General features: G+C 46.4%; 1 protein-coding gene across 18 annotated transcripts in view; it reads right to left on the minus strand.

Moving 5' to 3' along the window:
* The window catches only part of LOC110488757 (phospholipid-transporting ATPase 11C), a 74,961-nt gene that overhangs the window by 17,685 nt on the left and 29,528 nt on the right, over positions 1 to 27,748 (minus strand). For all 18 annotated transcript variants that reach the window (XR_005035919.2, XR_005035917.2, XR_005035918.2 and 15 more), the window contains 12 exons: positions 19,299 to 19,418; positions 17,848 to 17,937; positions 11,151 to 11,231; positions 10,348 to 10,455; positions 9,837 to 9,965; positions 8,436 to 8,524; positions 7,478 to 7,528; positions 6,958 to 7,022; positions 6,791 to 6,872; positions 2,087 to 2,237; positions 1,556 to 1,753; positions 87 to 257 (listed from right to left, as the gene is read on the minus strand). Coding sequence is in view for 12 of the 18 variants with exons in the window: in XM_090198341.1 (XP_090054467.1) it covers positions 87 to 257; positions 1,556 to 1,753; positions 2,087 to 2,237; positions 6,791 to 6,872; positions 6,958 to 7,022; positions 7,478 to 7,528; positions 8,436 to 8,524; positions 9,837 to 9,965; positions 10,348 to 10,455; positions 11,151 to 11,231; positions 17,848 to 17,937; positions 19,299 to 19,418 (1,335 nt within the window). In the remaining 6 variants the exon portion in view is untranslated. The remainder of the gene's footprint in view (positions 1 to 86; positions 258 to 1,555; positions 1,754 to 2,086; positions 2,238 to 6,790; positions 6,873 to 6,957; positions 7,023 to 7,477; positions 7,529 to 8,435; positions 8,525 to 9,836; positions 9,966 to 10,347; positions 10,456 to 11,150; positions 11,232 to 17,847; positions 17,938 to 19,298; positions 19,419 to 27,748) is intronic.

Raw genomic sequence — 27,748 nt, forward strand, 5'->3', positions numbered from 1 at the left:
GTGACCTCTGATTTGATGCCCATATGTTGGCATGCCTGACTGGCACATTGATGAGGGGGAGGGCAGATAACTAGTCATTTACCCACCCTGCCAGCCTTCTGCTGCAGCATGCTCACGGGTCCATCTGTGACACAGAAGCCGTCCAGCTCGGTGCTCGAGTCACGGTTCTTGTACTGGAAGCCGTCGATGCAGCACTCGATGAACTCCATGCTGTTCTGGGTCAGAGTGCCCGTCTTGTCCGTGAACACGTACTCCACCTAGAGGACACAATGGGAAACTGCAGGGTCAGACAAATACCCTTTTCACACAATCAAATGTATTTATAAAGCCCTCTCCACATCAGCAGATGTCACAAAGTGCTTACACAGAAACCCAGCCCAAAATCCCAAACAGCAAGCAATGCAGATGTAGAAGCAAGGAGGTTAGGAATTACTCTAGAAAGTCAGGAACCTAGGAAGAAACCAGGCTCTGAGGGATGGCCAGTCATCTTCTGGCTGTGCCGGGTAGAGATTATAAGAGTACGTGGCCATTAAGGCCAGATGGCTCTTCTAGATGTTCATAGATAACCAGCAGGGTCAAATAATATTCACAGTGGTTGTAGAGGGTGCAACAGGTCTTAGGAGTAAATGTCAGCTGACTTTTCATAGAGCCAGACTACAGAGCCAAACCAAGGCATCTACCATAGTTCCTGGAACCATGCTGGAGAGGACAATGTGAATAGAAAATATCTGCGCCAGCACAGTACATTTCAGGTTCAGACCTACAGTGAGAATCAGGGGTGTACTCATTAGTCCAAACAGTTACAAAACGTTTATGTAACTAAAAATTGGGTTTCTATTGGGGGAAAAAATCATTTTGCAACAGAATTGGCGTAATGGACAGGCATGTGAGACTCTTCCAGGGTCGTAAAAAAAAAAAAAAAAAACACTTGGCGCAATTAACTGTGAACAATAAGAATGGGCAATTAATCCCTGAGAGTTACACCGCATAAATCTAGTTTACCAAGCGTCATCTTTAATTGAAGTAATCATCGGGCAAACCAACCGTGACGGATCTGCAACTCCCCTGTTTGAGACAGAGGTTGGAGTTGGGAAGGCACAGCCAATCAAGGCATATTACGACCAGTTAGACCATTTCATATTCTGACATTTGAGGAATGTTGTTCATGTGGGTTTAGGGTCATCACTCCACCAAAGACTGGGGCCGAGAGCAGAGAGGCCCTAGACGTCGAATAAACCTAAAGCCTCATTTGAATACTGAAATGTATCTCCCCTTACCCTCTTCCCTTTGAGGTAATCACTGATCTAACATGACTGGGTAACAGAGTTCCCCATTGCAGTATATAGCTAGCTTTTCACAAATCCAGTCATTTAAGATACGTGAATACTTAAAGAAAAGGAGAAAGGAATGATGCATCAAAGTATTCAAACAGGGGGATATCTGGCCAACTAGCTACAGCAATTTGGTGGGAATCTGCAATGAAAAGTAGCTCCTTTGGGAGACTGCTTTTGGGTCTTATCAACGCTAAATTGGTTCCATATCTTTAAAGCCTGACCTGTCCTAGCTCCTCGTTGAGGTCAGAGGTGTTGACCAGAGCCCCTTCCTGGATCTCGGGGTCGAAGAAGTCCTTGTCCCAGGAGATGAAGAAGGAGCCCAGGAACTTCTGCATCTCCACCGTCACGTACATGGACACGGGAATGATGAAGTTGAACAGCACCATGAATGACAGGAAGTCAGTAAACATATTCAGGTACTGGGGGAGAGAGGGAACAAAAGTGAAACGTGGTTAAAATACACAGATAAAACAGGAAGTCAGTAAACATATTTAGGTACTGGGGGAGAGAGGGGTGAACAGTGTTAAAACACACTTCCACAAACTGAAGTGCCCTTGGAGAAAAAACACACTCGTATAATGCAGTGCAAGAAGCCATCGGTGTAATGTGACTCTGGGTCAATGAAATGTGCCTAAAAGGCTCACCATAAGGCATTAAGTTGCATTTGAGACTGACTACAGTCAGCAGAGTGCATTATACGGTGCTAAACTGTGTGTCTGTGTAAAGTCTTTTTAGCTGAGTGAAGGCCTCACCAGGTTGGCATCTTTCTCCTTCTGCGTCTTCTGGTTGTACCAGGGCTCTTCCTGGCCTGGTTGGCTCTGCCACACGTACTTGAGCGTGGTGCACACCAGGGCCTTGCTCACCAGGATACACAGGTACACCAGCAGGAAGGCATTGATAGATCTGAAACACGAGTATTAACAACCCAACTCCCATTAGCAACACTGAAAATACACATCCACTTTGTGAAACATCTACTCATATATATATATATATTCCTCTGATAGCCGTGTGAATGGACACCGAATCAACCTTCTAACTGCCCCAGCTTCCTTCAATTGATCTTGTTCCAGTGTTGTGTTCGAGACCACCTAAAGCGAGACCAATTCAAGACCAAGGCCGGAGCAATCAAGTCTGAGTCAAAACCAAGACTGGAAGGGGGGGAGCACGAGCGTGAGACAAGGGGTCCGAGACCGAGTCAAGACCAGAAAAATAGTAGTAATTCAAGAATAGTCAAATTCAAGACCACGAGGAAACTTTGTCAAATCACCACCATAATAAGAGTTGAACATGTCCAGTATTTCTGTGTCCATCTTTCAGAACATTATTTAGACATTCAAAATAGTGAAGAAATGCATGCTGGGGGAAAACCGTCACAAATGATTACTAACCTAAACACAGTGGGGAACAAGCTCTCCTACACCTTCAGAGAAGGCCTAAGGATTTACAAAATTATTTTTCATATAATGACAATTATATTATTATTTTCAATGATGTTCTGATTTAATCTTGTGAGTTTTTGTTGTAAAGGAAAGAGTTAACACTGAAGAGAAAAAAACGATTGAATCAGTATTTTTATTTGCTGGTCTCCAGGGAGATACATCTAGCTAAGTCAGCCATTGGCTATCAGAAGCTAGATAAAAGGCATCTGCCATTCAACTGTATTAGGACAACATTTTGGAGTGAAAGAGAAATCAACCAATCACATTTTGACTTAATGAGCGGGACCGTTTTTACAAAAACATCTGCCTTGAAATCCAACAGTTCACTGCGCAATAGCGAGCAGTAGTTTTCCCAGTCTAGCGAGCTAGATTTTGCTGTCAGGTAGTGTGCAGCGGCTGCAGTAGGTGTTATCAAAGAGGATGTTGTTTTTAATTTATTAGGTTCTCCCTTTTCAAGAATAACTTTCAACAAGAAGTTAAGTTTCAAATGATCATGAGAGGAACTGTGTTTTTATTGCAGCCTGCTGTTGTCAGCCATCTCTTTGAAAATAACTTGTGTGAAATTGCATTTTACAGTGGAGCTAACAGCATTTTAGCAACATGACATCTTATTAAAAAAAATTCAAATACACCCCCAGGAAGAATGACTTTAAAAAAATGTATGACATTTTCTGACAAGCGACCAAATCACTGTAGATATGATAATTTTCATAAATTCTTAGAACGTTTGGGAATTACGTATACTAAAGGCATTTGTGAAAATTCTATCGCAATATAGAGTGGGAAAGTGGCCGTGCGTTTGGACAATTAATAGACACTGCAGTCTACATAGACCAGTGCGCTATAGCCAATCAGAACTACAGTAGGCCTTTATACAAACAAGCCACACGGGCTTCCATCATTCACTTGGAACAGGACTGTGTATTTACAGGCAGTTACAACACCTCGACTTCAGATCATTAGAACGCATTCGCCAAAAGCCGATTTATGCAAATATGTAAACACCACAGGAGTCCTCTTTCATTTGAGAACTTTACAGTCCCGTTGATCAAACAACCATGAAAAAGGTAGGCTCTCTCCCCCTCAGTTATGCACATTAACAACAAGATCAACTAATGCTAATGATGAATTATATGAATCATGCATTGAACTGCATCCATCTACTCTGCCAACAATGCCTTAGTGTACGTTATGGAACGCTGAGTCAAATAGAGCCAACTTATAACCTCTTATAATGTAGGTTTTGTAGCGTAAATTGGGAATTTGACATTTTTGACTGATATTATGATTGTCTGTTTCATATCTGCAAAGTAGTTAAAACGTTGTTTAAACTTTAGGTCACCGGTTACGTTGTGTGCTTAACGTGAAATGTTTTTTGTAACAGGAAGTAATAGTTGTAAAATTCCATTGGGAAATGCTCAATGGTTGTGTTTTTGTATTCTGATTGGGACCTACTATGTCAGAGTTTATGGACTGCTTATCCTTTAAAATCATGCTGTATGTGACTGCTCTCTTTCCATCGGCCCTATGCAGTGGCATAGTGGTGCCAGGTATACTCAGATCTTGCCAAAAATGTTCCCAAACGGCCCACCTAAGGAAGGAATGGCACCTTATGTGAAAACTCCTGTGTATTCCTGTTTTTTTTAAATGAGTTTTCCTCTACATTTCAGATTTTCACTCTCAAAATCACCTTTTTTTAATAGAAAAATACAAAACTTTAATTGGTCTTAGTCCACAACAATGCTTGAACCACATCAATCTGATTGGGTGGGCTTGTCAGGGCCTGGCTCCCAAATGGATGGGCCTCTGTCCACCCAGGCCCATCCATGTCTACGTCCCTGATGCAAACGGCGCATGATGACAAATGCGCATTACTAATAGTCTACTAATCAACACTTCGGACTAAACTTTTTAAATACCTGGTTTGCATACCCATTGTTGCCTTAATTAGCATATACTGGTAGATTTACAGGTGAAATGTCTTCCCTACCCTACCCTACCTGCATCATTCTTCTGTGAGCTGCTCCATGACAAAACCAGTTGAGAGCTGCACACTTGCTGCCTGCAGATGATATGCGGCGTGCGTGTGAATATAAGTCACGTGCTTAGCGATTGTGCAGGCTACTTTGCGCAGGCTACTTTGTGCAGGCTACTTTGTGCAGGCTACTTTGTGGATGATTTCTCCATTGTACTACATAAGCTGTATACCTCCACTACTTTGAAACACATCAGCAGGATTAAGGAGTGAGGTTACGCAATACCCACTGAAAAAGGGAAGGGAAGTAATAGTGGCATTGAACTGTGGATTGACATACCCTCCACTACACCACCGGCCTTTTGTGTTTTACAAAACATGCACTCTCCTACATGAGTGACCTAGTATTACGCTTGATGTCCTTTCAGAATCACTAACCTGTCACACACTGAAGACCTATAGGTTCTCCACTGTACTAACCTGTTACACACACTGAAGACCTATAGGTTCTCCACTGTACTAACCTGTTACACACTGAAGACCTATAGGTTCTCCACTGTACTAACCTGTTACACACACTGAAGACCTATAGGTTCTCCACTGTACTAACCTGTTACACACTGAAGACCTATAGGTTCACCACTATACTAACCTGTCACACACACTGAAGACCTATAGGTTCTCCACTGTACTAACCTGTCACACACTGAAGACCTATAGGTTCACCACTATACTAACCTGTTACACACACTGAAGACCTATAGGTTCTCCACTGTACTAACCTGTTACACACTGAAGACCTATAGGTTCACCACTATACTAACCTGTCACACACACTGAAGACCTATAGGTTCTCCACTGTACTAACCTGTCACACACTGAAGACCTATAGGTTCACCACTATACTAACCTGTCACACACACTGAAGACCTATAGGTTCTCCACTGTACTAACCTGTCACACACTGAAGACCTATAGGTTCACCACTGTACTAACCTGTTACACACTGAAGACCTATAGGTTCTCCACTGTACTAACCTGTTACACACACACTGAAGGCCTATAGGTTCTCCACTGTACTAACCTGTTACACACACTGAAGGCCTATAGGTTCTCCACTGTACTAACCTATTACACACACACTGAAGACCTATAGGTTCTCCACTGTACTAACCTGTCACACACTGAAGACCTATAGGTTCACCACTGTACTAACCTGTCACACTGGCCTATAGGTTCACCACTGTACTAACCTGTTACACACTGAAGGCCTATAGGTTCACCACTATACTAACCTGTTACACACTGAAGACCTATAGGTTCACCAATGTACTAACCTGTCACACACTGAAGACCTATAGGTTCTCCACTGTACTAACCTGTCACACACTGAAGACCTATAGGTTCACCACTATACTAACCTGTCACACACACTGAAGGCCTATAGGTTCTCCACTGTACTAACCTGTCACACACTGAAGACCTATAGGTTCACCAATGTACTAACCTGTCACACACTGAAGACCTATAGGTTCACCAATGTACTAACCTGTCACACACTGAAGACCTATAGGTTCTCCACTGTACTAACCTGTTACACACTGAAGACCTATAGGTTCACCACTATACTAACCTGTCACACACACTGAAGACCTATAGGTTCTCCACTGTACTAACCTGTCACACACTGAAGACCTATAGGTTCACCACTGTACTAACCTGTCACACACTGAAGACCTATAGGTCCTCCACTGCTATAATATATCTATAATAGATATAAAAGCTGTTAAGACACTGTATTCATGTTTCAAGAAAGGAGTATATAATATATTTGGCCTCGTAAATGGAAGCTGATAGTTTATTTTTTACTTGGCTGGTCTCAGGAAGAAATTACGAGTCCTCACTGTCCGAGATCGAGTTAAGACCAAGAACAAATGTATCCGACACAAGACCGAGACACTCAACATGTGGTCTTGAGACCGGTCCCTCATTTACACATCTGATTGTCCTTTTCTCTAACGATCTTTGCCCGCCCTTACTTCTCCACCACAGATCGCTTCTGGGACTTCCCCTGGTAGTTCAGAGCCATTTTGGTTTCCATGCCAGAGTACACTGCCACTCCTAGAAGAAGAAGGAGAGTTGGTCAGGATAGGCTCACACGCTGACCATCATTCAGACCCTCATTTGCATTAAACAATTGAGTTACCATAAATCTTCTGAGTATTCTTCAAGGTAGCGCCTTTCAGGAGGAGATTCTCTGGACCCAAAGACCTGAGGGACACCACAAAGAAAAGAAAGTCACAAACCTTCTCCAAAAACACCAAGACCCCTGCCTTCTCTTATAGCGGCACACTAGCGTTTGCTCTTGCCTAATACTATCAATGGATAACTGCAGTCTTGAGTTGACGTCTACTCTGCCCCAACTGTTCTTGTGAAGGACACAGAACGTCATCTTTTATAAGATCATTACAAAGCGGCCACGGTGACAAACGCTTCAGAGAGCACTTTGGAAGCGCTGCCCTGAGTCTGGGCCAAGTCCAGTATTACTTTCATGCTCGTTTGGAGTTATGGATCAATGAAATAATGATTTGATGGTTATACAAAAAGCGAAAAGACAAGAGTGCTTAAACGACTGTGCCTTCATTTCTTTTTTTAGACTGAGGTACGGGAGAAGGGGGTAACAAGGGCTAAGGGGGAACCGATAGGGGAGTGGCCAGAACGCTTACCTCACAGCAGGCTCCTGGTCATTCTTGTAGATGTGCATACGCCCCACAAACCTGTAGAAACACAGACCCTCATGAATGCCCTACCCAATGGCAGATGCTCTATTTGATCTCATCTCACAATGGAGCTGAATTGAATCAACTGTGCAATGGGCTAGACATGGTCCATTTGAATATTCTCTGATATCAGAAAGAAACACACACTGATGAATAATACTATTCACAGCACAGGGACTAGTCAGATGTAAAACTAATCACAATGCCATATGCTGATCACCAGGACTTTGCATAGACTGCACCAATTAAGAGCGAGCTAATATGATGGGTGGTTTGTCCGACAGCACGCTGGCACGGCAACTCTGTTTTATTGATTGCGAAAAGGAGCAGCATCTGGCGTCTTCAGTTCCTTAGGCTGTCTGAAACGTCACTGATGCATTTATGGCGCCAAATTGTACTGTAACGGCCGCTCCTTGGCCATAGGTGGCGCCAAACCAATAAGTCTCTGGAGAGACGCCAGCTGTTCAAACGACTGGGTCTGTTCCTCTATGCAGCACGGACCAAATCTAACTGAACCTTCCCTTCAATTGCTGGCCAGTCTCTTCTACCAATCAGGTTTACTAACAGTCCAACGTCGCTAATAATAACCTGTCAGAGAGCTAGAAAGCTTATAGCCTGCCAACACTCTACCTAATGACACTGTTGCTATCAAAATGTCATCGGGACATTCCCGATTGACAGTGGATTAAACTGACTAAAGCCCTACACCCTAACAAATCAGCGTGCACATGTTTTTACAGTCCAGGGACAGTTTTCACAAAGCCTCTCGTGTAGAAGTGCTGATCTATGATCAATATTGGTTTTCAGATCATCATTGTATAGACTGGGGGGGGAACTGATCCGAGATCAGCACTGCTACTCTCAGAGCTCTGCGTGAGGAACACGCGAGGACGACAGAGCCTACTTGTAGAGGTCAGGCTGCGGCTGCTCGCACTCCACGGTGGCACTGAGAGACTCCAGGCCCTTCTCTGTGTCTGGCACTGTGTAGTGTGTCTGAGAGAGAGAGAGAGATGACAGAGAGAGATCGAGAGAGAGAGAGAGAAAGTAAGTAAGTGAGTGCTGACTATTTCAGGTCATCACTGCAACCCACACACACATACACAGGCGCATGTAGTCACGCACTCTAACACACGTCGACGGGGCTGTAGTGGAGTGGGTCGAGAGCTTCGAGTTCCTCGGTGTCCACATCCCTAAGCAATTATCATGGCCCACACACACCCACACAGTTGTGACGAGGGCACAACGATGCCTCTTCCCCCTCAGGAGGCTGCAAAGATTTGGCATGGGCCCTCAGATCCTCAAAACGTTCTACAGCTGCACCATCGGGAGCATCTTGCCTGGCCGTGTCACCGCTTGGTACGGCAACTGGCATCCGACCGCAAGGTGCTATACAGAGGGTAGTGTACGGCCCAGTACATCACTGGGGCCGAGCTCCCTGCCATTCAGGACGTCTATACCAGGCGGTGACAGAGGAAGGCCCTCAAAAAACTGTTAAAGACTCCAGCCACAGACCATTCTCTCTGCTACCGCACGGCAAGCAGTACCAGTGCACCAAGTCTGGAAGTAACAGGACCCTGATAAGTTTCTACCCCCAAGCCATAAGACTGCTAATCAGAGGTCTACCTCGATTACCTGCATTGACCCTGTTCTGCACTGACTGAGTACACACACAGGACTCGACCCACAGTGACTGCTGCACTTTCTCTCTCGCTGCTCTTGTTTTGCTTAATAGGATGTCGGTGGGCGGAACTGGGAGGGTCATCAGTAAAATGGGACACTCCTGGGACTCTCCACGCAGACAGACTGTTTTTGGTTGTGGCATTTTGGGGCTTGTGTGTTCATTTGTTTTGGTACCTCTCAACACCCCTTATTATCACCATCTATGCACATCCACTCACTTACACTACTGACCACACACACATTTTTACTTGGATATAGTTGACTTCATTTGATAAATATATATGTTTGTTATTTCTTTATCTCCGTGTTGTCTCCCTCTGTTACGGGCTACGAGACGTTTCGTAACACCACACATACTGACACCGACGCTCCAACATACACTTTCACATACGCTGAGACATACACCGTCTAATCTATTTCCATTTTTTACTCTGCATTGTTGGAAATGTACCCATAAGTAAAAATGTCACTGTTCGTCTACACCTGTTGTTTACAAAGCACGTGACAAATGCCTGGATTGAGAAAAGGAGTGGGAGTGACGGCAGATTGAAAGCGATGTCATGCCCCCACAGACCACACGCCTCAATGGCACCGTGACACTGGTGTTCCTGTAGCAGCACTCCACCTTATGGTTGGACTCCCCGTCCAGACTGGCCGTGGTGACAAAGCAGGTCTCGTCCTCCCGGCTGGACTGCAGCAGGATGAGGTCACAGGGGAAGGTCTCATCCTCCACCACCTCCACCACATCCCCGACCTAGTGGAACATAGAACACGTAAGGAACGTAGAGGCGAGGCCCATCCCAAATCCACCAATAGTCCCCTGTGCACATGTGAAGGTCTGTGAAGATTATACCTGTCAAATCCATGCAGATCTACACAGTTCCAATGTGCATAGGGAGGTCTAGAGGTCAATTTGGGGTTGTAAATCTATACGTGACTGAAATACCATCCACCTTCCTTCATTCAGCATTACCTACTTGGGATTACCATACGGTACAGTAGAGCAACACTATCAAAAACACTGGAACATGCCAAAATGCCAACTACCTCTCCTTCCCCTCCACCCCGCCCCGCGTCCCCAAGGGGATATTTATTTCTAGGGGACTTGGCAGAGGCGCAGCTTGCTGAAAAGCTACCTTGATCTTCTCGCTCTCCTTGCGTGCTCTCCGGCCGTCCTCCAGCACCGTCACCAGGTACTTATTCACCTCATTGTCTGCCTTGTGCCGCAGCCAGTCCTCATAGCCCTGAGAGAGATATGGGAGGGAGAGGGAGGAAGGGGGAGAAGGAGCGGGAGAGCGAGAGGGAGGAAGGGGGAGAAGGAGCGAGAGAGCGACACACACACACACACGTCTTTTTAGTACGGAACTGACTACAGGTCTGTGTTCACCTCGCCCAGTCTACAGAGAACCTCCCCTGGTGTCCCACTTCAAAGCCTGGATAAAGGCAGCAGCGTCGCTAGCTGCCATCAATGTGTCCCATACAGGAAGTCCACCCTCCATTGTGCATTTCAAAAAGCCCTAGCAGCAGGGCACCAGAAAAGCCAATCCCTAAAACAATACATCTAAAAAGCTGGAACACAGCTGCAGCAGTCAAAGAGACAATATACTAGAGACTGTCACACCATTTGGTCTCCAGACAACCGGCATTGACCCGCACGGCCAGCATTACTTCGGCTTTGACAAAAATAACAAAGCATTTGAAATTATTCAATATTTCAACCGCTAAAATATACGCATTTAAAGGGAAAGGTATGTTATTAAAAACGTGGAAGAGAGGAGGGAGAGATGTACAGAGGGGCTATAAATTTAATTTATGTCATTTGTAGAATTGTAAAATGTGAAAGACCCCTTTAGAATGGGTATGTCCATTCTAGTAATTGTTATATTTCAAAGGGGGGGGTGGGGGGGGCAATGAATTCAAAATGGGGACAGTGTCTTACCTGTTTAATGGCTGTTACTGTGATGACGAAGAACAATGGCAGGCCACTAGTGACTGGGCTGGTGGGGGTGTCTACAATGACCTGTAGAACAGAATACCAGATACTTTATGTACTATACCATTCAGATAATAAAGCCTCATAAGACAAGATACTTTTCTATTAATAGGTCTAACAACGCTTCATTTATTTTTTTAAATCAAAACATAAAACAACCAATTGCAAAAATCACATCCTCCACCCTCCCCGCTGATTGGAGGACCTCAAGCAGGTATACTGTGAATGTGTGTATTCCAACCTTCAGATAACCACAGATCAACCCGTCTTTCCCAGTAAATCATCATTCTACCACTATTGACTAATGGCAAATGGTAGCCAAATCTACTCAGATTATTAGTGATTATCTCGCCTACAACGTAGCTAGGAGACTGTCTCAGGAGTGGTGCAGTGAAAGAGTCATTTCCAAGGCCATTTCTTAGACGAGAATACATTGTATGGAAGAAAAAAACAACATTGGACAGGTTACAACAGATTCTTCCGAGCACATGGGCGGGGGCACTCCCACATAAATACAGGTTGTAGTGCATGTCTGCCTGAGTATGCGCGTGCACGTGTGTGTGTGCGCCAGTCTCGGCTCCACAGCACCTAATCTCTCCTCTCTCCGTCCAACAGAGAGACATGGAGACATTTTGTACTGAGACAAAATAGGAGAAGAACCCAAGCAGGTTGGACCTGCAGGACACCTAATTAAGTGGGCCAGGGACACCGTGGTATTTAATCTAAAACCACACGGGGGCTGGTTCCTGCTGCCTGCCTGGTGCTGATGCCAACAGAACACGGAGCAGTGCTGGACAGCAGGCCAGGGGCAGTACAGAAATCTGTGTGTGTGCACGTGTACAGGAATCTGGCCACTAATGAGCCTAGAGACCGAAAGCGGGCCTACACAGGGCCAGTCAGGTAATCCCAAGCAACTAGCAGCTCAGGAGCACAGAGACAAAAGCTTGACCTGCAAAAACAGCCCCCAACAACACGCAGCCTTTGTGTAATTGTGTGTGTACCCTCTTAATGCTGTCACAAGGCAGATTTACCCCCGCTCTCCTGATCCTGCAGCACGCCAGGGGCTTTCAGGAGACGCCAGAGGCTCCCACTGAGCAAGTGGCGCTTGTTACGGAACACACACACAGTTGTGCACACACGCGTATTTGGCATTCAGAGCATGAGCTGTACAAGATGTCCGATAGGTATCAGCTGAGGCAGGAGCCGTGTTGTGAGCCCTCTTTCAGGTGTTTCCCTGCTCACCTGTGAGAGGACTGACAATGAGGAAGTGAAAGAGAACTCGCTGCTCCCTCAGCAACACATCCTTCCGCGAACACACACGCAGCCAGCGTACTGAGCACTAAAGTATTTCAGCGCCGACTGCTGTGATTACAGTTAATAATTCAATTAGAAGGCCGAAATGGACTGGTGCACATTGAACCTTCAGCCAGAATGCAGAATCAGGGAAAACAGAGAACAGACTCTCCATTGTTTCTCTCCCCGGGAGTCAGTCAAAGAAAGGAGGGCGAATGTGAGAGTGAAACCGTCCTCTCCTCTCCTCTTCTGTAGCTCCAGGTGTTCCCGGACAGAAATAGAGGCCGCGAGAAGACTTTACTATAATGTGTGGAGCTGGGTTGACCCAGGTGGCAGGTCTCAGTGTTAGAGACTCCTCAGTGGACCAGCCGGTTCCCTCGGGTGGAGCACGAATTTTATTGAATACATCTCCCCTCTCACCTCTCCTGGCCCAGCCCGGACCCTCTCCACCCTCAGCAAGTCTATGCAGCTGTAACTAATGCTGCCCCCCAGGCAGGTGATCGATGTTGATAGGGGCGGTCGAAAGCGCATGTCGTTTTAATAAATTGATAAAAGCCCATCTGGAGGTAGGGAGTGGGGCTAGACGTGGCCAGTCCAGGCCGATTAAAGATATTAAAAGAGTGACTGGCTGTATTGCGGCTGAAAGTGCCGGGGACAGTATGTCCCCGACACGGTCAGTCCCACCCGACCGCAAGGCATGATTTGGTTCGCGCCACAATACTGCAGAGTGTGGCCACTACAGAGTGCACTATATCACACAAACACTCCACACCCATAGCCCCCCACCACCTGCTAACTTTTCCACAGCTGCTAACAAAATAAACACTGGACACCCACCCCAATGTTCCCCTAGTATTACCTGGGTGGGGGGGGGGGGCTATTTCTCCTGAGCGTTGTTCACTTCCCCTCCCTCGTACATTTTCTACGCTCCACCAAACTTGAATGTCACACATTAATCACACAACTACAGACCATACCCCTGCAAATAACCACAAAATAACAGGCCCATTCCTCAACTTTTGACACACACACATACATATTTATAAATATATATACACACACACACACACACACACACACTGCACCAAAACCCAAACCTAGTCATTTGATAGGAACGAGCATTCTGCTATAGGAGGACTCCTCCACCGAACTGACGGGTGGGTTAGATCTCTGACACTGATAAAGAGCCCTACATCTGAACAGGGAAGAAGTGTGTCAGTGTGAGTGACAGTCCCTCAGGTCCCAGGGCAGGGGAGGCAGGGGCCCTCTCTCCATCTCTCTCTCCAACCCCGCTCCCATTCCATCAGGAGGCAGGCAGCAAGGCATGCAGAGCTATTTAGAGGACAGTGGTGCTTTTTTCTATAGAGTCTATTTGAGGTTCTCATAAGTACAGGAGGGCTTCCTGGCTGCTTAAGTCAGCAGCGTAGAGAGATAGTAAGTCTCTCTCCCCGTTACTGATTGTCAAACAAAGCGAGATAGACAATCAGTAATGGAGAGAGAGCAAGAGACACACGCCGAGAGCGAGCGACACACACGCCGAGAGCGAGCGAGAGACACACACGCCGAGAGCGAGCGAGAGACACACACGCCGAGAGCGAGCGACACTCTGGGGCAGGTTTCTCTGTAGTCCACTTGCAGTCTGCGCTGGGAGCGACGCGACGCTTGCCGAGCGAGAGGGCGAGCGAGCGACACTTGCCGAGCGAGCGACACTTGCCGAGCGAGCGACACTTGCCGAGCGAGCGACACTTGCCGAGCGAGAGGGCGAACGAGCGAGGGCGAGAGAGCGTGGAGACGCTCGCCGAGGGCGAGAGAGCGAGCGAGCGACACTTGCCGAGCGAGCGACACTTGCCGAGAGAGCGACACTTGCCGAAAGAGCGACACTTGCCGAGAGAGCGACACTTGCCGAGAGAGCGACACTTGCCGAGAGAGCGACACTTGCCGAGAGAGCGACACTTGCCGAGCGAGAGGGCGAACGAGCGAGGGCGAGAGAGCGTGGAGACGCTCGCCGAGGGCGAGAGAGCGACACTTGCCGAGCGAGCGACACTTGCCGAGAGAGCGACACTTGCCGAGAGAGCGACACTTGCCGAAAGAGCGACACTTGCCGAGAGAGCGACACTTGCCGAGAGAGCGACACTTGCCGAGAGAGCGTGGGCGAGAGAGCGTGGAGACGCTCGCCGAGGGCGAGAGAGCGTGGAGGAGCGAGTGTGAGAGCGTGGAGACGCTCGCCAAGGGCGAGAGAGCGTGGAGGAGAGAGTTTGAGAGCATGGAGGAGAGAGCGTGGAGACGCTCGCCGAGGGTGAGAGAGCGGAGAAGAGAGCGTGCAGATGCTCGCCGAGGGCGAGAGAGCGTGGAGGAGAGAGTGTGAGAGCGTGGAGGAGAGAGCGTGGAGACGCTCGCCGAGGGCGAGAGAGCGTGGAGGAGAGAGTGTGAGAGCATGGAGGAGAGAGTGTGAGAGCATGGAGGAGAGAGTGTGAGAGCATGGAGGAGAGAGTGTGAGAGCATGGAGGAGAGGGCGTGGAGACGCTCGCCGAGGGCGTGGAGACGCTCGCCGAGGGCGTGGAGACGCTCGCCGAGGGCGTGGAGACGCTCGCCGAGGGCGTGAGAGCGTGGAGGAGAGAGCGTGAGAGCGTGGAGGAGAGAGCGTGGAGACGCTCGCCGAGGGCGAGAGAGCGTAGAGGAGAGGGCGAGAGAGCGTAGAGGAGAGGGCGAGAGAGCGTGGAGGAGAGGGCGAGAGAGCGTGGAGGAGAGGGCGAGAGAGCGTGGAGGAGAGGGCGAGAGAGCGTGGAGGAGAGGGCGAGAGAGCGTGGAGGAGAGGGCGAGAGAGCGTGGAGGAGAGGGCGAGAGAGCGTGGAGGAGAGGGCGAGAGAGCGTGGAGGAGAGGGCGAGAGAGCGTGGAGGAGAGGGCGAGAGAGCGTGGAGGAGAGGGCGAGAGAGCGTGGAGGAGAGGGCGAGAGAGCGTGGAGGAGAGGGCGAGAGAGCGTGGAGGAGAGAGCGAGAGAGCGTGGAGGAGAGAGCGTGGAGACGCTCGCCGAGGGCGTGGAGGAGAGAGCCTGGAGGAGAGAGCCTGGAGGAGAGAGCCTGGAGGAGAGAGCCTGGAGGAGAGAGCCTGGAGGAGAGAGCCTGGAGGAGAGAGCCTGGAGGAGAGAGCCTGGAGGAGAGAGCCTGGAGGAGAGAGCCTGGAGACGCTCGCAGAGGGCGTGGAGGAGAGAGCCTGGAGACGCTCGCAGAGGGCGTGGAGGAGAGAGCGTGGAGGAGAGAGCGTGGAGACGCTCGCCGAGGGCGAGAGACAGAGAAATAGACTTGCGACAGAGAGAAGAGCGACTCACTAACATGCTGATCTAACTAACATCCCAGGATAAATTAGCTAGCAACAGCAAGCTAGCTAGCTAAATTGACATACATTTATGCATTTCAACCTGTCCCCAAATGAATATAGTTGGTTGAGATATTTCCACCTGCGTGTCCTGATCGCGTCTGGTGTGGATGGACAAAATCAGCACGCACACGTGGGCACGTGAGCGGTCTGGTCAGCATGTTAGATAGAGGTAAAAGGAAAAAGAGGAGGGGGGGGGGTTTGTGTGTTTGGATTCTGTTGGCCCATTTGCATGAAGCCTCTGGGGAATTGAAAGGTGCAGGTGTGACAAGATGTGAAAGTGTGTGTGTGTGTAAGGCTGGATTAGTAGCGGACAACCACATACCAGGCTGGGAAAACAATGCGAGTGCGCGCGCAATCACCACACACAAACAACCTCTTACAAAATCATGACTCACACTTTTGCACATTTACGTTGCAAATGCTCCTTCAAATCTAACTTGAACACACTATGCTGATTTACCACACACTCCAGTACATCCACTGTACACACAGTACACCAAGATGAACCCACTGATACACTACTCAAACAGGTAAAGGTCACAGTGAATAAAAGAACAGGAGGCAGCTGAGGAGATGATTGGACTACAGGAAAAGGAGGTTTAAGCACGCCCCCATTCTCATCGACGGGGCTGCAGTGGAGCAGGTTGAGAGCTTCAAGTTCATTGGTGTCCACATAGACTATTCTCTCTGCTACCGCATGGCAAGCAGCACCGGAGCGCCAAGTTCTAGGTTCAAGAGGCTTCTAAAACAGCTTCAAACCCCCAAGCCATAAGACCTGAACATCTATCAAATGGCTAGCCAGACTCTTTATGTTGAGCCCCCCCCCCCCCCACCTCTTTTACACCGCTGCTACCCTCCGTTGTTATCATCTATGCAGTCACTTTAATAACTCTACCTACATGTAAATATTACCTTAACAAACCGGTGCCCCCGCACATTGACTCTGTACCGGTACCCCGCTGTATATAGTCTGTTTGTATTGTTATTTTACTGCTGTTCTTTAATGACTTCTTTTATTTCTTATCTGTATTTTTTTTTTTAACTGCATTGATGGTTAGAGGCTCGTAAGGAAGAATTTCACTGTAAGGTCTACACCTGTTGTATATGAATCATCAAATTTGATTATGCCGCTGAAGACAACAGAGGCGATGAACTGTTGCCAATTGACTAACAAGTTCAGAGTTCAGGACTACAGCATCTCACCCACCCTTTGCCTGCTGCTTCCCAGATCCCATTAGTCCTAGTTCCTTCTGGTTCTTCCAGTGGAATTGAGCCAAAATAGTCCCCATGGGGGTTCCAGTGGAATTGCCATGCCAGTTGTCTGACAGGAACATCAGTGACTACTGGTAGGCCACTGTATTTATACCAGCTAGCCCTCCGTATGCTGAGCCTGGGCTGTTTAGACTTTTAGTTTAAGTTACGGTTGCTAGAGAGAGAGGTGGTTAGTTTCCTTCTCAGGTCAGGAGGGGGAAGAGAAAGAGAGAAAGAAAAAGAGAGCGAGGGGGAAGGAAGAGCAGATTGATGGAGGGGGAGCAACATCGCTGGGCAGATCTCTGAGCCTGATAGAGGAGAGGTAGAGGAACAGAGTGGTATGACCGTGAGCACCAAGCCGAGGGATAAACATGTCACCCAGTGCTTTGGCTCAGCCCACTCTCACTTTCCACTCAGCAGTGGAGGAGAGGGCTAGATAACACACAAACCATGTACAGCTCTGGCCACACAAACACACGCAGTCCCCGTTTCACAACTGCCACAAATAGGTTACACTCACAAACAGAGGCTCACTCTCAAAGCACACACAGGCCTGACCACAAGCTGACTGTTTCCCACATGCCATAAACAGTCAGTTACACCCATGCCTGATAGCACACACACACATTGTAACCATTTCACACTTGCCACACAGACACTTCCAGTCAATTCACACTAACACATATTGAACATACTCACGAGTCCCAGACACGCACAACTCACCTGCACCAAGAAGATGATGAGGAAGTAGAAATTGGCGATTCTTCTGAACTGTTCAAACAGATTCTTTGGCAGGAAGTTCCACACCGTGTACTGGAAAGACAGAGAGTGAGAGTGCACCAATGAAATGACATGAGAATGAAAAGCACAAGCTCAAAACACAACATAGGCCTACCCAGTGAATCCTCGCTCTCTGCAAACCACTACGTTTCTGTTCTTTGACAACCTATTGTCAGGGTAAAGGACTAGTAGACTATAGGAAGAAAGGCTAAGCTAGGAAAAGGATTAGCGCCATTCAATATTCATCAGTTCCTTCCACTCCGGCTCGGTCTCTGTACTTAGTGAGACGGCCGCTAGTGCTGCCTTTCTCAACTGCCTGTGAACCAGGGAGCCAGTCCTCCTCTCAGCCCTCGGGGGCCTGCAGGTATTCTGTTGATTCGGATTAGAGATTTATCTCCTTAATTCACTCAGTACTGAATAGAGAGCAGATTACCTTATCAAATTGGTGGCAGATTGTGTTTTTTTTTTAAGTGGGCATAACAGTTGATATTCAACACAGAAGCTGACGCGACACTTATCTTGCCAAATCCATAAGACGGCCCAACAATGCCCCGGTAGTAACTAACACGCCGGACTAAAACGTGCGCGCACACAGACACAGTGTTGAGAGGGGAATGTAGAGGAATGTCTTTGCATGGAGACAGTGCTGAAACGCAGCAGTAGCAGAAAGAGACCATCTCATTTTGCCAGAGAGAAAAGAGTGAGGGGAAAGTAATCAGAGGGGGAGCATGAGTGAGGAGGGCAGTGAGGGAGAGAGAATATAAAGCGAGAGAGAGATGGCGCAGAGTGAGTAGAGAGGAAAGGAGAAAGAGAAGGAGCGTTGAGGGAGTTGTAAGGAACAGAATGATGAAAGACAGGCGCATGGTAGAAGTGTAAACACTACAGCCAGGGTTACACTGGAGGACAAGACATTGATTGGCCCATTCCCAGTGGGACCCTCTGCGCTACTATAAATCCCACTCTCCCAGTCCTTCCTCCCCCTCCTATACATGATTCTAAACCCCCAGCCAGCCCTCCTCCTCCTCAGACCCACACCCCTAGCCCTGATTTGGCCCCTAGCCAGAGGGGGACACATTGAATCACCCACCTTGCCTGCTGGTACATTAAATAGTAGCAGTGTATTTCACGGCCACAGACAGATCTCCTGAGACAAATAATGGCCTTCCATTTGGGGAGGAAGACGAGCATGTGGAGAGGCAGTGGGAGGAGAGGGAGCTAGAGAAGACTGCCATTGGAATTCATGACGTGGAGGGAGAGACAGTGGTGCTTAGGTGGAAGTGGGACAGGAAAATATTCACGCATGAGTCGAAACGCAGACAAGTTTCCACTTGCCTGTTTTACGGTGTTGTGCCGACCGCAGGTCGATGGTGTAAAAGCATGGCAGTATATCTTACCTTGGAAGAGACAATCCTGTTGTCACAGAACTTGGGGGGGATGAAAGCGTCGGTGGCGGGACAGGGCCGGTGGCCTACGTAGATGGTCCTGCTGTCTACCCTCCTCTCGTCCCTACCGAACTGTACAGAGATGGAGCGACAGAATTAGAAGCCACACACAGTGTAAATATATTGCTTCAGCAGATATTTAGACTCAACACTGGAACACAAGAGGCTAAAAATGTATCTAGTATACAGCCTCCTAATACAATGAACCAGTAGACTAAACACTGGGGGAAATGTATCTAGTATACAGCCTCCTAATACAGTGAACCAGTAGACTAAACACTGGGGGAAATGTATCTAGTATACAGCCTCCTAATACAGTGAACCAGTAGACTAAACACTGGGGGAAATGTATCTAGTATACAGCCTCCTAATACAGTGAACCAGTATACTAAACACTGGGGGAAATGTATCTAGTATACAGCCTCCTAATACAGTGAACCAGTAGACTAAACACTGGGGGAAATGTATCTAGTATACAGCCTCCTAATACAATGAACCAGTAGACTAAACACTGGGGGAAATGTATCTAGTATACAGCCTCCTAATACAATGAACCAGTAGACTAAACACTGGGGGAAATGTATCTAGTATACAGCCTCCTAATACAGTGAACCAGTATACTAAACACTGGGGGAAATGTATCTAGTATACAGCCTCCTAATACAATGAACCAGTATACTAAACACTGGGGGAAATGTATCTAGTATACAGCCTCCTAATACAATGAACCAGTAGACTAAACACTGGGGGAAATGTATCTAGTATACAGCCTCCTAATACAGTGAACCAGTATACTAAACACTGGGGGAAATGTATCTAGTATACAGCCTCCTAATACAGTGAACCAGTAGACTAAACACTGGGGGAAACGTATCTAGTATACAGCCTCCTAATACAGTGAACCAGTAGACTAAACACTGGGGGAAATGTATCTAGTATACAGCCTCCTAATACAATGAACCAGTATACTAAACACTGGGGGAAATGTATCTAGTATACAGCCTCCTAATACAATGAACCAGTATACTAAACACTGGGGGAAATGTATCTAGTATACAGCCTCCTAATACAATGAACCAGTAGACTAAACACTGGGGGAAATGTATCTAGTATACAGCCTCCTAATACAATGAACCAGTAGACTAAACACTGGGGGAAATGTATCTAGTATACAGCCTCCTAATACAATGAACCAGTAGACTAAACACTGGGGGAAATGTATCTAGTATACAGCCTCCTAATACAATGAACCAGTAGACTAAACACTGGGGGAAACGTATCTAGTATACAGCCTCCTAATACAGTGAACCAGTAGACTAAACACTGGGGGAAATGTATCTAGTATACAGCCTCCTAATACAATGAACCAGTATACTAAACACTGGGGGAAATGTATCTAGTATACAGCCTCCTAATACAGTGAACCAGTATACTAAACACTGGGGGAAATGTATCTAGTATACAGCCTCCTAATACAATGAACCAGTAGACTAAACACTGGGGGAAATGTATCTAGTATACAGCCTCCTAATACAATGAACCAGTAGACTAAACACTGGGGGAAATGTGCATCAAGTTCAACGCAAAGAGGTCTTGTGCATTACTTTCAAGGTTCGTAAATGAAGACTTAGTCCACATTAACGCATGGGGAGGAAAACAAACCAATGAAAACAGTGATACTGTTCTCACCTCCACGATACCACAAAATCAGGAAGAACTCTTTCATTGTAGGTTGTCGAAAACCATTTCGTTCCGTAACTTGCAAATCTTGATTAGTCTTTCTAGTCTTTAATATAAATTCAAATCAAGGCCATCAACCAAAATATAATGCTATCCAGACGGAGGTGCAGAAATAATTACAAAGGCTCTTCCCAAACTTCAAATGCAGTGGAGCACCAAAAAGCTGTTTAACACAAGCCAAGGTTTCACAGGGGACAACGGCGCATATGACATGGGTCAAATTGGCCAAAATGGAGAGTGCACTAGTCCTGTAATGAGTTTCATTTCTTCCCTCTAAGGTGGAGAGTTATTGATAATTAGCCCGTTATAAAGCGCTGCCCCTGGGGAGAAGCGACTGCTCACACCAGATTTATGAGTGCAGTTATCTCCAGTGCAGATAGACTGAGGAGGAGGAGGCGGTGGTGGTGCCGCATTTCAAATCAAAACTACTGGTCATGTACACATTCCAGCAGATGTTATAGCGGTGCAGCGAAATGCTTATGTTACTAGCTCCTGACAATACAGTAAAACTGTATACAAATAATCAAACATTTCCTTAACCAAAAAAATAAGATCAGCCTCCCGAGTGGTGCAGCGGTCTAAAGGCACTGCATCGCAGTGTTGCAGCGTCACTACAGCCTGGGGTTCGGGCCGGTTGTCAGTCGAACGGTGTTTCCTCCAACACGTTGGTGCAGCTGGCTTTTCGGGTTAAGCGAGCGGGTGTTTAAAAGCGTGGTTTGGTGGGTCATGTTTCAGAAGACCCACGACTCGACCGTTGCCTGTCCCGAGCCCGTTGGGGAGCTGCAGCTATGAGACAAGATCGTTATCACGAAATTGGGGAGAAAGGGGGTAAAAAAAATAAAAAAGTGAAATTAATTTGAAAATTAAGAAATGTCGGGAAACAAATTCAATTAACAACCCAAATAGCACTAACAGTAATCCAAATGTAATCCACACACATAAAATAAATACAGTGGGGCAAAAAAGTATTTAGTCAGCCACCAATTGTGCAAGTTCTCCCACTTAAAAAGATGAGGCCTGTTATTTTCATCATAGGCAAATAAATTCATTAAAAATCCTACAATGTGATTTTCTGGATTTTTTTCTTCTCATTGTCTGTCATAGTTGAAGTGTACCTATGATGAAAATTACAGGCCTCTCATCTTTAAGTGGGAGAACTTGCACAATTGGTGGCTGACTAAATACTTTTTGGCCCCACTGTAAATAAAACACAGGATGAATTTACACAAGATATATTAAGAACAGTACAGCAGTACATATTACACCTGCTCGTCAAACTTCTCATTCCAAAATCATGGGCATTAATATGGAGTTGGTCTCCGCTTTGCTGCTATAACAGCCTCCACTCTTCTGGGAAGGCTTTCCACTAGATTTTGGAACATTGCTCCAGGGACTTGCTTCCATTCAGCCACAAGCATTAGTGATGGGCACTGATGTTGGGTGATTAGGCCTGGCTCACAATTGGCGTTCAAATGAATCCCAAAGGTGTTGAATGGAGTTGAGGTCATGGCTCTGTGCAAGCCAGTCAATTTCTTCCACTGATCTCACCAAACCATTTCTGTATGGACCTAGCTTTTTGCCCAAGGGCATTGTCATACGAAAACAAACTTGGAAGCACAGAATCGTCTAGCATGTCATTGTATGCTGTAACATCAAGATCTCTTCAATGGAGCTAGGGGGGGCCTAGCCCGAATCATGACTATACAGTTGGCACTACGCATTCAGGCAGGCAGTGTTCTTCTGGCACCCGCCAAACTCCGATTCATCCGTTGGACTGCCAGATGGTGAAGTGATTCATCACTCCTGAGAAAGCATTTCCACTGCGCCGGAGTCCAATGGCGGCAAGCTTTACACCACTCCTGCCGACACTTGGCATTGCGCATGGTGATGTTAGGCTCGTCTGCTGCTGCTCGGCCATGAAAACCCATTTCATGAAGCGCCCTACGAACACTTGTGCTGATGTTGCTTCCAGAGACAGCTTGAAACTTGGTAGTGAGTGTTGCAACCAAGGACAGACAATTTTTACATGCTACGGTACTCTGTGGTCCCGTTCTGTGAGCTTGTGGCCTACCACTTCATGGCTGAGCCGTTGTTGCTCCTAGACGATTCCAAATCACAATAACAGCACTTGCAGTTGACTGGTGCAGCTCTAGCAGGGCAGAAATTTTACAAATTGTCAAGTTGGAAAGGTGGCATTCTCGATTGTGTCCTTGGGGTCATTGTTCATTTGGAAGACCCATTTGTAACCAAGCTTTAACTTCCTGGCTGATGTCTTCAATATATCCACATTATTTTCCTCCCTCATGATGTCATCTATTTTGTGAAGTGCACCAGTCCCTCCTGCAGCAAAGCACCCCCACAACATGATGCTGCCACCCCTGTGCTTCACGGTTGGGATGGTGTTCTTTGGCTTGCAAGCCTCCCCCTTTTTCCTCGAAACATAACGATGGTCATTGTGGCCAAACAGTTCTATTTTTGCTTCATCAGATCAGAGGACATTTCTCCAAAAAGTATGATCTTGGTCCCCATGTGCAGTTGCAAACCGTAGTCTGGCATTTTTATGGCAGTTTTGGAGCAGTGGCTTCTTCCTTGCTGAGCGGCCTTTCAGGTTATGTCGATATAGGACATATTTTACTGTGGATAGATACTTTTGTACCCGTTTCCTCCAGCATCTTCACAAGGTCCTTTGCTGTTATTCTGAGATTGATTTGCACAAAGTACGTTAATCTCTAGGAGACAGAATGCATCTCCTTCCTGAGCGGTATGACGACTGCATGGTCCCATGGTGTATATATTGTTTGCACAGATGAAAGTGGTACCTTCAGGCATTTGGAAATTGCACCCAAGGATGAACCAGACTTGGAGGTCTACAATATTTTTCTGAGGTCTTGGCTGATTTCTTTTGATTTTCCCATGATGTCAAGTAAAGAGGCACGGAGTTTGAAGGTAGGCCTTGATGGTATCCCATAGGTACACCTCCAATTGACTCAAATGATGTCAATTGACCTATCAGAAGCTTCTAAAGCCATGACATCCTTTTCTGGAGTTTTCCAAGCTGCTTAAAGGCACAGTCAACTTAGTGTTTGTAAACTTCTGACCCACTGGAATTGTGACACAATGAATTATGAGTGAAATAATCTGTCTAAACAATTGTTGGAAAAATTACTTGTGTCATGCACAAAGTAGATGTCCTAACTGACTTGCCAAAACTATAGTTTGTTAACAAGAAATTTGTGGAGTGGTTGAAAAACAAGTTTTAAATGACTCCAACCTAAGTGCATGTAAACTTCCGACTTCAACTGTATACAGTATATGTGGTGTGTATACAGTATATGTGGTGTGTATAAACAGTAACTGAAATGTGATGTACAGTAGTATAAATATTATAATGAGATTAAGAGAATACAGTATTTATCACAGAACCCCAAAACCCCATGGCAAAATTGTAAGAATTATGTCATATTAGCTAATACACACACACGGTACTGTAGACATTATAGACAATATGTGAATAGAAAAGGTGTACAGCAGTAGTTATGTAGGATGAGCCATGACACCAACACGCTGTGCTCGGTTGACCAAGGCCCCATGACTGCTCACATGTCAGAAAGAAGACAGAGTCCGGTTGGGAGACCTTGGTACACAGGGTCAGCAGGCAGAACCAGCCTTCCCATTTCCCCCAGCACAAGGTCACAGGTACACCAGGCATTCATCTTCCTTAAAATGACAGCCTGTGTGAAACAAGGCAAGAGCTAGAGAGTAAGGAAGACTGTTCTCCCCCCAGCCAACCGGACTATGCAGGCAAGCCACGTGGGAGAACCAACTTATCAAGGGCATTCGTTCATTCTCTTTCCAGTGGGCTTGGGCTGAGCAGCTCCTCAGGAGAACAGATGAGACGGGGCGTGAAGGCGGGCTAGTACGACACCCTGGAGACGACACCCTGTCTTTACCTCTGGCCAATGATTTCCCAACCACTGACTCTTATAGCCCCCCTCCCCCAAAGCCCCAGACCATACATTGTGGTGTTCCTGCCTGGCTAAAAGTACTAGCTCCACAGCTATTCCAGATAGAGGGAATTATTAAGGCTATCCAGCTCCAGGATCTCTAATGCACTGTGGCCAGGGCCATGTGTGCTGTTCACAGCCGCCACTGACAGACAGCTGATCTCATCCTGGATCAGTGCCACGGTACCTTGGAGGTGTGAACAAAGGGCATCTGGACACAGCGCTGTCCACCGACTATACTGGGGGCAGGTTAGATCAAAGCACAGTCTTGAGTCTGGGGAGCCTCATTAGCTATGCATATGAGGAAAAACCTAGCCTACCTAAGACAGACGCTTATGCAATCACTTGCTTCTCATTAAAAGGTTGAGTGAAATCCCCAAAGCAAATGTCTCCCTGTGGAGAAATTCTGATGCAGACATTACTTCTGCTTCCCAGTCCGGGAAGAGCCAAGAGACTGCATAATGCTCCATCAGGCATGAGAGAGAGGCAGTGTTGTTCGCACCCCGGTGTGTCCGTCAAACCTGTAATCCACTGCACAACAGGAATAGCATACTGCTCCTCCAACAGCCACCAGGACAGACCCGGGTGGCAGGGAAATGAGGGGAGAGAGGAAGCACAACTGGAACCAAGGACAAAAACACATCCAGGTTTTTCAGCAAACAGGAAATAGGCCTAGTAACTCAAACCTCATGTAGACCACACTACGGATTAGGGAGCTAAAGCTCATCTTATTCTTAACAGTTCCTCCTCCGAGGGACCCTGCAGTTACTCAGTGAAGTACACTTCAAAATGGCTTCTTCCAACACCATTAAAGACTGATGACACAAGTGAAGAAGACAACGTATCCCTGAAGACAGAACATTGTGGTAAAGGGCAGCACAGAAACTAAAATCACACACACACACACACATCCTCCCTGGACAACGCAAATGTCTCGAGGCAAATAAAAGGAACAATTTACAAAACAAATTAGCCTTGAAGCGGAGAATTCCAGTGAGCTCAGCTTCGATTGTAGAGCCAGAGATCTCTGTGGGTTAGTTACCAATATCCCATTTTAGTTTTAATCTGCATCCGTCTCTCTCTGGGAGTAATTAACCACGAGAGCAACGTTGTTGCAAACGTTGCCCCAATGTTACGGCCACAGTATGTAAACACAGACTGGGGATTTAAAGTTCAAATCAAGAAGTGACTGAAACAGCCACAAACTGGATTTCCTGGACGCAGACAGAGACATTTTTGGACCGACACATAAAGACACTTCAGAGAATACAAAATCATGTCTTATAATGAAATGGATTATTATTAAAAAGGACAGGTCCAATGAGAAGCCCCAGGGGTCTGCTAGATAAGGACAGCTGCTTTGAATGGTCATTGATTTCATTTCAGTTGAAACAGAGGGTCAGACCGTAGGGCCAAATACATTTTTGCATTATGTGATCGCAATACTCATCTCCAAAAACAGTGCACCTGAGGCCACGCTATCTATTCCTTCTGCTACATACATACATACACACAGTTGAAGTCGGAAGTTTACATACACTTAGGTTGGAGTCATTAAAACACCTTTTTCAAACACTCCACAAATTTCTTGTTAACAAACTGTAGTTTTGTCAAGTCAGTTAGGACATCTACTTTGTGCATGACAGGTAATTTTTCCAACAATTGTTTACAGACAGATTATTTCACTTATAATTACACCAGCTCTGTCAGGAGGAATGGGCCAAAATTCACCCAACTTATTGTGGGAAGCTTGATGAAGGCTCCTGAAACATTTGACCCAAGTTAAACAATTTAAAGGCAATGCTACCAAGTACTAATTGAGTGTATGTAAACTTCTGACCAACTGGGAATGTGATGAAAGAAATAGAATCTGAAATTAATTATTCTCTACTACTATTCTGATATTTCACATTCATAAAATAAAGTGGTGATTCTGACTGGGAATTTTCTACTAGGATTCAAATGGTCAGGAATTGTTAAAATGTCAGAAATGTTTTTGGCTAACGTGTATGTAAACTTCTGACTTCAACTGCATATGGGACGGCTAATGTAAGGAAAAAGACAAATTGATTAAATTATAGGCAGACAAGGCAGTTCAAAGCCAATAATGCAAGGCTGCAAAAGCAAGCGTATATTAAAAATTTGCCAGGACGTCAATGTTCGACAGTAGATGAAAATGCATTAGTTACAATATGGAGACGAGATCAATAAAACAAACATGGAACGCTCAATTGAGCCGAGACCCAACTGCTGGGAAATAAACAGTGCATTAGAGGATTGGGTAAAGCTCCCAATTTAACATGATTAGATGATGCTTTAAAAAGGAAATTAGGGACACATTGTAAAACGGGCACGGGCTGGTACGAGAAGAAAAACGCACGCTATTCAAAACAGAGGCAACAGAACGCTGTATTCAGCTGTTGCCAAACCCCGGATGATGACTTCACAGTCTGATGACACCGTGCCCTGTCACAACATCTCACCAGTAACTAGCCAGCGAAATCACAACCACAATGTTCCTGTTACAGAAAAAATATATACATATAGGCTTATCCCCCCCATACCTAGAATAGGTTAAATGTCTGAACAATCTAGTATTGAATTTTGGTTAATTAATTTCTCAATACATGAACTGGCGAGATAGTACCAAACAACTCA

The sequence above is a fragment of the Oncorhynchus mykiss genome, chromosome 14, assembly GCF_057628025.1.
Source record: "Oncorhynchus mykiss isolate SJ-2025 chromosome 14, ASM5762802v1, whole genome shotgun sequence".
NCBI classification, from domain to species: Eukaryota; Metazoa; Chordata; class Actinopteri; order Salmoniformes; family Salmonidae; genus Oncorhynchus; species Oncorhynchus mykiss.